Source organism: Phragmites australis, chromosome 13, assembly GCF_958298935.1.
Source record: "Phragmites australis chromosome 13, lpPhrAust1.1, whole genome shotgun sequence".
NCBI classification, from domain to species: Eukaryota; Viridiplantae; Streptophyta; class Magnoliopsida; order Poales; family Poaceae; genus Phragmites; species Phragmites australis.
In genome coordinates this window covers 28,921,210-28,935,090 of record NC_084933.1, presented here as the reverse complement: position 1 = coordinate 28,935,090, position 13,881 = coordinate 28,921,210, and the positions used below count along the sequence as shown (strand labels likewise).

Sequence of the window (13,881 nt, the reverse complement as noted above, 5' to 3'; positions counted from 1 at the left end):
GAGGGTTAGACAATGACAGTGGCAGGTAAATACTTCCTAATTTTATGGGTTGTTCTATATTACGAGGGCGTGGAGGTGTACCGTAGTTCATTTTTTTACCCCTGTTCCACCACGCTTCACTCTGGTTTTTTTGGGATCTGAGAATATTTAGCACAGCTCCACCCAAATTTGCAACGGAGTTTGGAGATGAAGCTGTAGCAAACATGTAATTAAGTTTGCCTCTTCCTACTCCAAGCCGTGAAACTCCTTCCTGTAATGGGCCGGCCCATCACGGCTATAATGGGCCTATCCTGGGCCCGTATCTTATTTCGGCCCGTTTCTAGCTAGGGTTAAGTTAAGGTCTCCTCCCTAGCCTGCCTCTATTAATAGAGACCGAGCGGCCGCCGCCGTCCGCATCAGCATCACCTTATATCGCCGGAGAACCGCATCCACCGCATCCCATCGCATCGGAGAGAGTAGAGGAGAGAATCGGCGTCGGCGGCGTCAAAGATGGTGTGCATCCGGCAGGCGACCATCGATGACCTGCTGGCGATGCAGGCGTGCAACCTGATGTGCCTGCCGGAGAACTACCAGATGAAGTACTACCTCTACCACATGCTCTCGTGGCCGCAGCTGCTCTTCGTGGCGGAGGACTACGGCGGCCGCATCGTCGGCTACGTGCTCGCCAAGATGGAGGAGGACCCCTCGGAGCCCTGCCACGGCCACATCACCTCCCTCGCCGTCCTCCGCTCCCACCGCAAGCTGGGTCTCGCCACCAAGTTAATGTCCGCCGCGCAAGCTGCCATGGACCAGGTCTTCGGCGCCGAGTACGTCTCCCTCCACGTCCGCCGATCCAACCGTGCCGCCTTCAACCTGTACACGTCCACCCTCGGCTACCAGATCCACGACATCGAGGCCAAGTACTACGCTGACGGGGAGGACGCGTTCGACATGCGCAAGCCGCTGCGGCAGCGGCAGGCCAAGAAGCACCATCACCATGGTCATCACCACCACCACGGCCCCGGCGGGTGCTGCTCCCACGACGCTCCTGTGGCTGCTGCTTGTTCTTCTCAGTCTTCTAATTCGCCGGATAAGAAGCCTAACACTTGACTGCGGGTAAGTTGCTGCTTGCTTGCTCTCGATTTACTTTTTCCTACTTGTATTTTTTTTTAAGAATTCCGTGGGGTGAAGTACTTCTAGCGTCATTAGGCTATGATTTTGGTAGGCAGATGAAAACAATAGTTTCAGCGGTATGGGATATAGTACGTACGTGTGCCTCTCCTCACCTTTGGTTTCTTGAGATTGTCCGCTCTCAAGGCAGCCCAGTCATGGAGGCATAGAGCTACCTCTGGTGAGTTTAACGTGGAAGCTTACTGTTTCTTACGGTGGTACTGCTTCTAAAATCTCTCACCACATCTTCCCTGGTTGCACAGTAATGTATTGTACCGATGTCGTTGGATCCATACTCTCTTTGCGTTGTGTAAACTTGGTGCCTGCGCTCATAGATTGCTTGTGCCGAGCTTTAGTCCAAACTTCTAGAATAGTCAATGTGCTGTCTAGTGATCATTGCTACTTTGGTCTGTTGTTAATATGATATATGGAGAATTGTTCTTTGGCTTGTTTCTAGTAGCCGATGATGAGTTGCCCTGTGAATGAGATGTAGAGTGCTCCAAGTCCCTGAATTTTAGGGAGAACCTACTTGGGGTCCTACATTGGTACGAGATATATGGGCTTTCACTGAGGTTTATAAACGAAGCTTTTATTAATGTTTTGAACCTATGTCCTTGCATTCATTTGTTACAGACTTTTTGTTGTTAGTTTGATATTGTTCTTAAAATTTGTCCAGTATTTGTTTCATCTGGGAACTTGATTTCATTTTTCTAGCCTCGAATGACAAGTTGCCCAGTGTGAGTTGTAGGTAGCTTCTAAGTCCCTGTTCTTCAGGGAGAACCTACTTGGGATCCTACATTCAAATGAGATGTATCGGCATTTACTGAGGTGTTTTCAATAGAACACTTACTAGGGTTTTGGACGGTTTTTTTCCAGGCGTGTTCTATTGCGAACTTACTCTTATGCGTATATAAGCATTACCTTTTTATCTTTACACTGTGTTTAGCTTTTTCTCCGTCTTGATAGGGTTTTGATATAGAATGGGATCATTTTGCACACTCCAGAGTGACCTATGATGAGTTGCCCAATACGTGAGATGTAGGTAACTTCAAGTCCCTGTTTCAGGGAGAACCTACTTGAGGTCCTGCATTCGAATGAAATGCATGGGCATTTACTGAGGTTTGGAATTCAAGTCACAAATGTTTCTTTTCAAACTTGTTTGCATGCATTAGTCTTTATAAAATTGACCGTTGATGATTGATTTGGTTGCTTGCTGCTGGTTGCTTTTCATTATTGCTCGTGTCATATGATTATTCATTACTGAGATGATTTTTCTTTTAGTTTGTGACACTTGGTTGCTAGTGATTTTTCATAATATGACATCAACTTACAAATCTGAGGCATTATGGAAAAGCTTTTATCTTGACAATTTTTGCATCTACTCTTTTTCCCCTTTTATTCTGAAGTTGAGCATTCTTCATAATGCTAGGTGGCGTCCCTATCATTTCCTTTTGTTCCCTCATCATTTTGTTGTGTTAATGGTAATATCTGTATGTACATATGGTTTTCTGTAGAACTGGGACTCTGCTTTAGGTAGATTCTAAACTTTCATGTCTTATATCTACCTTCACTCCATGGCGCTGATTTTTTGTACTATGACACAATCAAACCCAAATGAACAAAATGTTGAAAATGTTGAATCGTACCAGTCTATACTGGGGTTTATTACTCATTTTTGTACTTGCTGTTTTATTTTCCAATTACTTCTTCAATTGACACAAAGAAAGAGAGTAGTAAGAGTTCTCTTATCCCATTTGGACGGATACCATCCTTATAACTATCCATGACTCTTTTTGTCTCTAGCCTGACCACTTGAGAAAATGTGGAGGAAAGTAGGGGAAATCGCCGATACTACTGGAAGAATTCTCTTTGGCTGATATTTTCGTGCTGTAATGTCCAGCTTTGTGTTATACCAGCATTTTCAGAGCTTCTCTCTACATTCAAAGCTGTAAATCGCACATCTTTCTTGGCTTATTTGTTGATTAGTAGGTTTCAGATAGCATCAGTTGCTATCTGAGGTCATGATACTGAAATTACAATTTTTGTTTGTCGGGTTGCATGCGTGTACTCCCTTTACCTAGGTCTCTTTACCTAGGTGTTTTGTTTTCCTGTGTTTCATGTTACAAAACGCACTCAATAGACTGTCGATGATGATTTTATCTGCAAAATGGATGTGCTGCGTATCCAAGTCCCTGCTTCAGGGATAAGCTACTTGGAGAAACAGCATCTAGTATTATTAGTTTGAGAGATTGTGTTGCTGTATTATTAATTTCTTTGCCTTATTGCTCTCTTTGATCATTTTTTAAGTATCCTGTTTTCTGGATCGTTCAAGCATGCTTTTGCTGTGTTTTCGTATTCTTTTGACAATGCGGTATCTAAGTAGGTATTAAAGTGCTTGTAGATGAGAGTAACTTTTTAACGTAGTTCATTTGTGCTGTTTTCTTTTGCCATGTTAATGTTCTGTTTTTGTGTAGCCATGATGTGTAACTAGTATCTGAATTTTTCCCTCGTTGCAGAGCCTAATCTATTAGGAGGAACAGCTGAGCCCTGCACACATCTTGTATTCTCCTTGGATAAAAGTTCGGAGAAGTTCTTTACTGTGATTATATTTGTTTGTAGCTGTCGGTTGGCCAGACCATTCAAACTGTTGGAGCGAGTGCCCTGTATTGTCTGAGAATGTCATGCAAATATTTTTACCTGACATTGCTATCTTGTTTGTAACATTTGCCCAGAGCAGGCTTTCTGAAACGACCGGAAAACTGTGTAGCTGAATTTGCAATAGCACAGAGATAGTATGTTGCAGAGCGCATTTGTTGCTTGTATGCCATTCGGCTTATCATGAACTATTAACAGTAAACGAAAACAAGAGGTTAAGTCACTGTAGTGACGCTTGTGAACGAAAGAGTAAATTTTAAAAACTACAACTATTTTGACGTATATTGTAAAAATTATAATGTTTTAGTAAATTTGAAAAATCTATAATTATTTTAATATATGTTAAAAAATATAACTATTTTGAAATATTTTGATATATGTTAAAAAAAATATAATTATATTAATGTATGTTAAAAAAACACAACTTATTTATTGTGAATTTACCTATCATCTTTTTGCAAAAATGGTTTATAGTTAAGCTTCCTCTTATATATTATAGAGGATGGCAGATGGGTTTATAATAAGAAAATTATAGTTTTTTAATATATTTTGAAATAATTATAGTTTGTAAACTAAATACTAAAAGTTGTAGTTTTCTACGACATATCAAAATAGTTATAGGTTTTTAAAATTTAGTCAGCAAACAGACGAGTCAATTCTTTGCATGAGCAGTAAAGAAAAGACCAGGATGTTTCAGTCATGGTAATGACTCTTGCAGCTTTGTTGCACGTGAGCAGCTATTTTCGATAGGGCTCCTTCAGACCATTGAGCCTTAAATTCAGTGCGCTAACAAAAAGGAGCTTCCTGCTCTTGTTATCTCTCGTGCTCTATGTTCTGCTGATCCTTAGCAACGGCGCTAAGACAATTGTTTCAGATTCATCGACTGACTTTCTTTGCCTTCGGCTGTGAAGGATGTATATATACATAGCTCCAAGTAGGTTGACTCTGGTGTAGTACAGGTGTCATCTATGAATTTGGTCTTGGTTTGGTTCTTCCTGCGATGGTTATCACTGTTACAAGTAGACATTTAGCATGTGATCAATTAGCACACTAACTGCTTTCAGTTATTGAACCAAAGGGCAACCATTCACTACTGAATGTACATGTTCATGCCCTTTGAACATGTATATATATGTGTGACACATCAATCAATAGATCAACATTCATTACTCTAAAACTCTCTCAAATCACTCTCAACACGTTATCAGCACTTAGAATCACCCAAAAGAGCATTTTGGCCATTACACAACAGCAAGAAAAAAGAAGAAGAAGGGCCAACCGGCCTCACCAACTGTCACGTCCCGAAATCCATAATTGTGTGTTTTAATCCTAAAACATGCAATTTCAGCTTCATGTTCCAGTTTGGGTCACTGGAGCACTTCACTTTGAGTCAATGAGGTGGGAGAAGGAAAAACTAAGAGAAATAAAGGAGCTGGAAGCAAGTCTGAACTTTCCTCTAGGTAAATGGGGCCCACTTGGGTGGAAAATATCTCTCTATAAGTGGGCAACAGCTCTCTCTCCCCTCAAACCTGCCCATACGTACTCCTTACCCACTCCACCACATAAGGCTTTTTGAGGAAGCAAGTTGGAGTTGGCCGTCTCTCTCACTCTCTCTCTTAGGCTCCCTTTTTCCCCTTTTGGATCCCTACCTCTGGGAGCAAGATCAAGGTACGTATGTGGTACTCACAGACCACCAGCTCAAGGACTACTCGTCCATCCAATTCATTTTCAGTTTCCCCGAAGGAATTCGAGCTGGTTCTGAACTTGTTTGGTGTTCTTTGGGAGAAGCAAGGAAGCAGCAGTTTTTCCTCTCTTCTCCAAGCCATTTTCCGTCGTTTCCTCCTTCAACTGGCGGTCACCAACCTCAGCAAAGGACCTTAGGTGAGTCTGCTAGGCTCCCATGGCAAGTATGCTCATTTTTGGTTGGATAGATCTTGATTCTGGAACTAGGGTTGCAAAGTTCTTAAAGTTCTGCAGTCTGGGAACAAATGAGGATTTATGTGGATTTGAGTTAGGAATCATGTTGCTAGGCGGTTGAGCAAAGTCTAGACCCTGTACACCCTTCTAGGCATTTTTACTTTTGATTTAGAGAGACTCCCAGGTAAGTTTAGCTCAGTTTTTCCCTTCGTAATGGCTGCTGTTCTGGAGCTGAGCGAGGCTGATTTTACTGTAGCGCCGAGTACTGTTCACCCGAGCACCCCTGATACTGTTCACCGACGACCCCCGGGTACTGTTCACCCGAGCACGAGCTCAGTCACCGCGAGCACTCCCGAGCACCCCGGGTACTGTTCACCCGACGACCCCCGGGTACTGTTCACCCGAGCACGAGCTCAGTCACCGCGAGCACTCCCGAGCACCCCGGGTACTGTTCACCCGACGACCCCCGGGTACTGTTCACCCGAGCACGAGCTCAGTCACCGCGAGCACTCCCGAGCACCCCGGGTACTGTTCACCCGACGACCCCCGGGTACTGTTCACCCGAGCACGAGCTCCGTCACCGCGAGCACTCCCGAGCACCCCGGGTACTGTTCACCCGACGACCCCCGGGTACTGTTCACCCGAGCACGAGCTCAGTCACCGCGAGCACCCCCTGATACTGTTCACCCGAGCACCCGAGCACCCCTGTACTGATTCACCCCGAGCACCCCCGGGTACTGTTCACCCCGGGTACCCGTGAGTACTGTTCATCCCGGGCACCCCGAGCACGGTTTATCAGGCTTTCCTGATAGCTGATAGCTTGTAAAATTCGTAGTTAATTCGTAGGAACTCCAAACTTTTTGAGACCACTTGGAAAATTCTGGTTTGGACAGTACGATCTTGGAATAATGTTGTCATGTATTGTGGAGCATATTTTTCTTACATGATCGCATTTCATACATGCTCATTACATTGCACGCGTTGCTCTCTGTAGTGAACGCCGATCCGTCGATCCCGGAGGCCGTGGGCGATCGTGAGGCGTCCCACCTTTCTGATTCAGGGCAGCAAGGCAAGCATCGTTCATATTGCACCGTGTCTACTTGAAAATTTAATATGTTATCTACGCTTATGTATACATTGCATGTGTCGGGTACTGAGTTGGGTAGAACCTATGCCGATGCATTATCCCATTTCGGTCACATGTCATGTGTTGTTCCTAGGAGCCTAGTGGTGTCATCGAGGTCTAATTTTAGTTCGCTATGCTTAGTGGTACTTAGGCTTTCCGGTAGAAGTCGACGACGGCGTCCACCGTTGTCGCGAGCCTAGGACTTATTACTTGTTCGCACTTATGGTTGTGTTGATGATGAGTCGGTTTGGTGAGTGGTGAGTTGAGACGAGGTGTGGGCGGTGTTAGGGGTGTCATCTGCTCACGAGGAGTCCTCAGGCAGTTCGGGGAGGGAACCCGGACACCGTAGACCGCTTGCACCGGTTAAGCACCGATCATCGGTGTAGTCGGCTTTAGCACATACCTTACTCACCACATGCTGATATAATGGTAGGCGAGCCGATTACCTTCGCAGACGTGGTCATGTGGGCCTCGTCATAGACGGTGTGAGTCCGGTTTGAGTCCGGGCTTTTAGCGGTATTAGTTTGCTCGGGGAGTAGTTCTAATACCGCCGTGCCGAGCTATGGTTGATCCACATGGTTGGGCCTGGTTGGGAAAGGTTGTCACGGGTACCCCCTTGTGCGCATCTTAGCGGGTGGCACAAGCCGTATGGTCCCTGTGTCGTGTGGGTCCAGGAGTATCCCCCTGCAGGGTGTATAATCAGTTCGAGCTGCCGCGCTCTCGGTCATGAGCATCGCTATCGCTTATCTCCACCGAGCGACCATATTTTGGTCGTAGAGTTTCGATGTGGGTTGTGGCATGGTTGGATTGGGGTGGTTTGGTCGGTATGTGGTTGGTGGTTTGGTGGGAATGGTATGCTTTTATACACTTGTTGTTATATATCTGTTTTGATCAGTTGGTTGGCAGGGTTTGAGTCGGTGGTTGGTTAAGTCAGTTGCTTACACCTAGAGTCTAGGTTGCTTACCGCTTAATGAACTTAAACATGTCTTAATCCTTGCTACAGCTTTAAAATGCATGATCCTTGGAGTCGAGAATATATATACTCATACTGTGTAAGACTTGCTAGTACCTTCGTACTAAGGGTGCTGCCCTTAAGTTGCTTTCAGGATCGCAGGTCGGCGAAGAAGAGGCAGTGTTCGGCTACTTTGTGCCTGCCGATCAGGGTGGCGGGCAGGAGTAGCACCTTCTACTCCGAACTCTGGCGCTTTTGGTATGGAGCCTAAGGGCATACGGCTCCATACTCTTTTGTTGTATAGGTTTTTCTTCCGCTGCATAGTAGTAGTTGTTGTTCCTCTTTTGTTGTAAATTGTGGAAGCAGTTGCTTGTTTAACAATGGTAATCCAGTTTAATTATTTGCTCTCTATTAAACTGTGTTGTGATATTTGAGTTGGAAGGCATGTGTTCCGATCCTGGGCACAAAGCACGTGCCGGGACTACCGGAATGGTATTCTGGTTAATCGTCGAGGTTGTGATTATGAATAATGATCCTCCTGATGATTAATTAGAATACTATTTGGACGGTTCCTCACAGCTTGGTATCAGAGCCTGGTTTAATTTAGTAGCCTAAACATAATTAGTGCGTTGTTTAGTAAGTCGACAACTTCACCTAAACAACCCATAATTTATGTTTATGCCTCTTCATGTTTAATATGTATTAAACTGCTATCGTTTATGCCTCTAAGTTAAAATGCGTATTATGAGGGGCGTTTATATGTCTTATACCACGTTGTTTTGCTTTCGACCCTGCATTGATTCATGTTGAGCATTGCATCTTCGGCTTTGCATCGTCGGAAGGTAAGGTACGACGCTCGGTGGCGGTTAATCACCGAGGGCTCAGCCGGATGCGAGGCAGGGGCCCGGCATGTTCCGTACGGTGATCCGTACGGGAAGTGAATACGCTAGCAATAGCGTATGAACATCCACCATGCGATGGGAGACATGGTCGTCTACTCGTGTGGCGTTTACACGAGATGTCCCGTAGGGTCTACGGGAAGTGAATACGTCGTTGTCGACGTATGGATTGTCGCTTGTACGGCATGTGGTACAAGGGCCGTTCGCGCTCTTACTCTTTCTAGCGCGAAGGGTACGTTCTGGATGTTATAAACTGCCTGTGATTTTGATGCTTGCAGGTGCGGTTCTTATTTTGAGAAAGAAGCGGTAGCTAGGTTCGAGCATGCATCATTTCATGGCATTCATGCATGCATTCATGTTTGTACATGTATTACGGGATTCTAACAATATATCCGGCGAACGCATTGTGCTGAGTCGGAATTTGACGTTTCCCCCTTTTATTTTACATTTCAAGAATGGTTGTCACTCGGCGTAGTGGAGAGGTTCCGGAGGGTTCCGGTCAGAACAACCCTCCTCCACCGCCGACCATGGCGGATGTGCTCATGCAAATCGAGCAGAACCGCCAAGCGAATCACGCTCTCCTCCAGACGAACCAAGCGCTCCTGGAGGCTCTCGTGCGCAACGCGTTTCCTCATGGAGGAGGTGGGGCCGTGCGCCGAGACGACTTCTCGGACTTTTTGCGGACTCAGCCGCCGGTCTTCTCGCGAGCTGAGGATCCTCTCGATGCTGATCATTGGCTCCGGACGATTGAGCAGAAGCTCGCCCTTCTTCGTTGTGAGGATCACGAGAAGGCGCTCTTCGCCGCCCATCAGCTTCAGGGCCCGGCGGGTGCGTGGTGGTCCGGCTTTCTGGCCATGCACCCCGCCGATCACCGCGTGTCATGGGCGGAGTTTCGCGAGGCCTTCCGCTCGTTTCACATACCGAGTGGCCTCATGGAGGCTAAGAGGCGAGAGTTTGAGGACCTCAAGCAAGGAGGTCGTGCGGTGATGGAGTACGTGCAGGTGTTCAACCACCTTGCACAGTATGCTACCGAGGAGGTCAGCACGGATGCGCGCAAGCAGCGCCGTTTTGTGAATGGCCTGAACTCAAAGATGCAGGACCGGTTGTCCGCGCATAAGTTCGCCGACTTCAACGAGTTGGTGAGCACGTCGATCACAGTGGAGCTCAAGTATAAGAGCCACCAAGAGGAGAAGAGGCGGAAGAGGGGTTCCTCGTCTTCTGTGGGTGGGAGCTCGCAGCGCACCCGCACTGAGAGTCAGCCTCCACAGTTTCAGGTGCCGTCGGCTGGCTACCCACGACCGATGTGGTTTGTACCACGTCCTGCGTTCTCCGCCCCACAAGGGCAGGCTGCACGACCCGCCGGCTCCCAAGTGAGCGTGACCGGTGGCTCAGGCGGTCCGTGCTTCAACTGCGGCCGCGTCGGCCATTTCTCGAGGGAGTGCCCGTATCCGAGGCCGGGAGCCGCGGTGAGTGCCCCGCGACCACCGCCGGCTCAGTCAGCACCGCAGTCTTCGCAGGCGACTCACGTTCCCAAGCGTGGTCGAGCTCGCCACACTACCGCCGACGAGGTTCAGGAGGGTGACACCGTCCTAATGGGTACGTTGGATATGAGTTTCAACTCTGACATCTTTTCTGCAGTGGTTTTGTTTGATTCAGGAGCCTCTCACTCCTTTATATCTTCGGGTTATGTTTGGAAAAGTGGGTTGAGAGTCAGTGCTACCCACACACCGTACCTTATAGACGCCCCAGGGGCCAAAGTTTTAATCAACCAGTGTGTGAATAAAGCGGCGGTAATTGTCAACGGAGTTCCCTTCTTTGTCAATCTGTTAGTGATGAACTCGAAGGGAATTGATATTATTTTGGGAATGAATTGGCTCTCCAAGAACAAGGCTGTGTTGGACTGTGCTCGGCGGACCGTCACCCTCAATGGTCTGTCAGGTACTCGGGTCCAGTTAAAGCTAGAGGATGTCAAGTCCTGCCTGTTCGCCGTAAAGGCTGTCCCCACCAGGGTTATGGAGACCATTCCTGTGGTGTGGGAATTTCCGGATGTCTTTCCGGATGAGTTGCCTGGAATGCCGCCTGGTAGGGCAGTGGAGTTCTCTATTGATCTCGTGCCCGGTGCGGCCCCGGTTTCGAAGAAGATGTATAAGATGTCGCCAGTTGAGCTAGTTGAGCTGAAGAAGCAGATCCAGGAGCTGCTGGCGAAGGGTTTCATTCGTCCTAGTTCCTCACCTTGGGGATGCTCGGCTCTATTCGTGAAGAAGAAGGACGACACTCTCCGGATGTGTGTTGATTACCGTCCGCTGAATGCAGTCACTGTGAAGAATGTGTATCCGCTTCCTAGGATCGACATCTTGTTTGATCAGTTGACTGGAGCCCGAGTCTTCTCAAAGATTGACTTGAGGCTGGGCTATCACCAGATCAAGGTCCGACCAGAGGATATTCCAAAGACAGCGTTCTCTACTCGATACGGCTTGTATGAGTTCACCGTTATGTCGTTTGGCTTGACTAATGCGCCGGCTTTCTTTATGTACCTCATGAACTCGGTATTCATGGAGGAGTTGGACAAGTTTGTCATTGTTTTCATCGACGACATTCTGATATACTCCAAGACTGTACAAGAGCACATTGGGCACCTCCGTATTGTTCTGGGCAGGCTCCGAGAGCATCAGTTGTATGCCAAGTTCAGCAAGTGTGAGTTCTGGCTCAGGGAGGTGGCTTTTCTGGGACATGTTCTATCAGAGAACGGAGTGGCAGTTGACCCGAGCAAGGTGCAGGATGTGCTCGACTGGGTTCAGCCCCAGAATGTCAGTGAGATCCGGAGTTTTCTTGGACTTGCAGGCTATTACCGTCGTTTCATCGAGAACTTCTCCAAGGTTGCGAAGCCGATGACTCAGTTGTTGAAGCAAGGCAGCGTGTTTGAGTGGTCAGATGCCTGTGAGTCTGCCTTCCAGACATTGAAGAAGCTGCTCACGACCGCTCCAGTGCTTGCTCAACCTGATGTGACCAGAGGATTTGATGTGTATTGCGACGCGTCCGGCATCGGTCTCGGCTGTGTTTTGATGCAGGAGGACCGAGTCGTTGCATATGCATCCCGACAGCTGAAGCGTCACGAGGAGAACTATCCGACACATGATCTTGAACTTGCAGCTGTCGTGCACGCCCTGAAGATGTGGCACCATTACTTGATGGGCAACTTGTGCCGTATCTACACGGATCACAAGAGCCTGAAGTACATCTTCACGCAGTCAGATTTGAACATGAGGCAGCGCAGGTGGCTTGAGTTGATCAAAGACTATGAGCTGGAGGTTCACTACCATCCTGGCAAGGCGAATGTGGTCGCCGATGCTTTGAGTCGAAGGGCTCATTGTCACTGTCTTATAGCCTCGCCGATGGATTCCACGTTATGTGATGATTTCCGGCGTCTTGGGCTTGATATGGTGCCGGATGGTTTTATTGCCAATCTCGAAATCAAGTCCACGCTCATTGATGAGATTAAGGCTGCACAGAGGGATGATAAGGGTATGGCCCGAATTCGAGAGAAGAGGAAGATCGGGCAGGCCTTGTGCTTTACTGAGGATGATCAAGGCGTTATCTGGTTTGGGAACCGTTTAGTGGTTCCGAGGGTCGAGGCGCTGAGGAAGAAGATCCTTGACGAGGCTCATGATTCGTTGCTGGCCATTCACCCTGGCAGTACGAAGATGTATCAGGATTTGAAACCCCGTTTCTGGTGGACTCGCATGAAGCGGGAGATTGCTAGGTATGTGTCTGAGTGCGACGTCTGCCGAAGGGTGAAGGCTGAACACATCAAGCCTGCCGGCACACTCCAGCCTTTGCCCATTCCATCTTGGAAGTGGGAAGAAGTTGGGATGGATTTCATCACCGGCTTACCGAAGACTTCGAGTGGGTATGACTCTATTTGGGTCATCGTGGACCGGTTGACAAAGTCCGCGCATTTCCTTCCTGTCAGGACCACGTATTCTGCTAAGCAGTATGCGGAGTTGTACCTCACTAGAATTGTTTGTCTCCATGGAGTGCCGAAGAAGATCGTTTCTGATCGGGGTACCCAGTTTACTTCTCATTTCTGGAGAAGTTTCCAGGAGGCTATGGAAACCGAATTGTTCCACAGCACGGCGTATCACCCGCAGACGGATGGTCAGACGGAGAGGGTAAATCAGATTCTCGAAGATATGCTCCGTGCTTGTGTGCTCACTTATGGGAAGAAGTGGGACATATGCCTGCCGTTCGCGGAATTTTCGTATAACAACAGTTTCCAGGCTAGTATTGGGATGGCGCCATTCGAGGCCCTTTATGGTCGGAGGTGCCGTACGCCGCTGAATTGGTCTGAATCCGGTGAGCGGGCTTTTCTGGGTCCGGATTTGGTCAAGGAGGCAGAAGACCATGTCCAGAATATCCGCAGGAGTATTCTCACGGCCCAGTCTAGGCAGAAGAGCTATGCGGATCGACGTCGCCGAGAGCTCACCTTTGAGGTGGGGGATCACGTGTACCTGAAGGTCTCACCTCTCAAAGGCGTTCGTCGATTCCAAGTCCGAGGCAAATTGGCGCCTCGGTATGTTGGTCCATTTCAGATTCTTGCTCGGCGTGGAGAGGTCGCGTACCAGTTGGACTTACCTCCGTCTCTCTCCGCCGTACACAATGTGTTCCATGTGTCACAATTGAAGAAGTGTCTCCGAGTCCCGACGGAAGTCGTTGAAATTGCACCCCAAGAGTTGCAACCGGATTTGGCATATTGTGAGCGACCAATTTGTATCTTGGATGAAGCCGAGCGCAAGACACGACGCCACTCTACCAAATTCCTGAAAGTCCAATGGAGCCACCATACAGAAGCCGAAGCTACATGGGAGCGGGAAGATAAGCTCCGCTCCGAGTATCCTGAGTTCTTTGAGGACTTGTGAAAGATGTCGCAATATGGCATATTTGGAATCTCTCACATGAGTGTGCTCATCGTTCTCTCCACGACTCGTACTGAATCTCGGGACGAGATTCTTTTTAGGGGGGGAGGTTTGTCACGTCCCGAAATCCATAATTGTGTGTTTTAATCCTAAAACATGCAATTTCAGCTTCATGTTCCAGTTTGGGTCACTGGAGCACTTCACTTTGAGTCAATGAGGTGGGAGAAGGAAAAACTAAGAGAAATAAAGGAGCTGGAAGCAAGTCTGAAC

At 47.8% G+C, this 13,881-nt stretch overlaps 1 protein-coding gene and 3 non-coding genes across 5 annotated transcripts; all 4 read left to right on the top strand.

Moving 5' to 3' along the window:
• The first annotated feature begins 379 nt into the window (after positions 1-379).
• LOC133888668 (N-terminal acetyltransferase A complex catalytic subunit NAA10-like) lies at positions 380-3,967 on the top strand. Of its 2 annotated transcripts, XR_009903811.1 has the most exons (3): positions 380-1,095; positions 2,116-2,268; positions 3,666-3,967. XR_009903811.1 is itself a non-coding variant. In XM_062328994.1 (2 exons), exon 1 carries the CDS (start codon positions 490-492, stop codon positions 1,087-1,089), a length of 600 nt encoding a protein of 199 aa, XP_062184978.1. In that variant the 5' UTR covers positions 380-489; the 3' UTR covers positions 1,090-1,095; positions 3,666-3,967. The 2 variants fall into 2 exon arrangements, 1 of the variants encoding a protein (XP_062184978.1); XM_062328994.1 differs by lacking the exon at positions 2,116-2,268.
• Positions 1,609-1,723, top strand: LOC133889865 (small nucleolar RNA Z278). The gene has a single exon (XR_009903947.1). It is a non-coding gene; the product is annotated as a small nucleolar RNA Z278 (small nucleolar RNA).
• On the top strand, positions 1,863-1,979 carry LOC133889866 (small nucleolar RNA Z278). Its single transcript, XR_009903948.1, has one exon. It is a non-coding gene; the product is annotated as a small nucleolar RNA Z278 (small nucleolar RNA).
• Positions 2,158-2,270, top strand: LOC133889864 (small nucleolar RNA Z278). The gene has a single exon (XR_009903946.1). It is a non-coding gene; the product is annotated as a small nucleolar RNA Z278 (small nucleolar RNA).
• Positions 3,968-13,881: the final 9,914 nt, after the last annotated feature.

Coding starts and splice junctions, on each gene's coding strand:
- LOC133888668 (XM_062328994.1), top strand. CDS start 490: ATGGTGTGCATCCGGCAGGCGACCATCGATGACCTGCTGGCGATGCAG.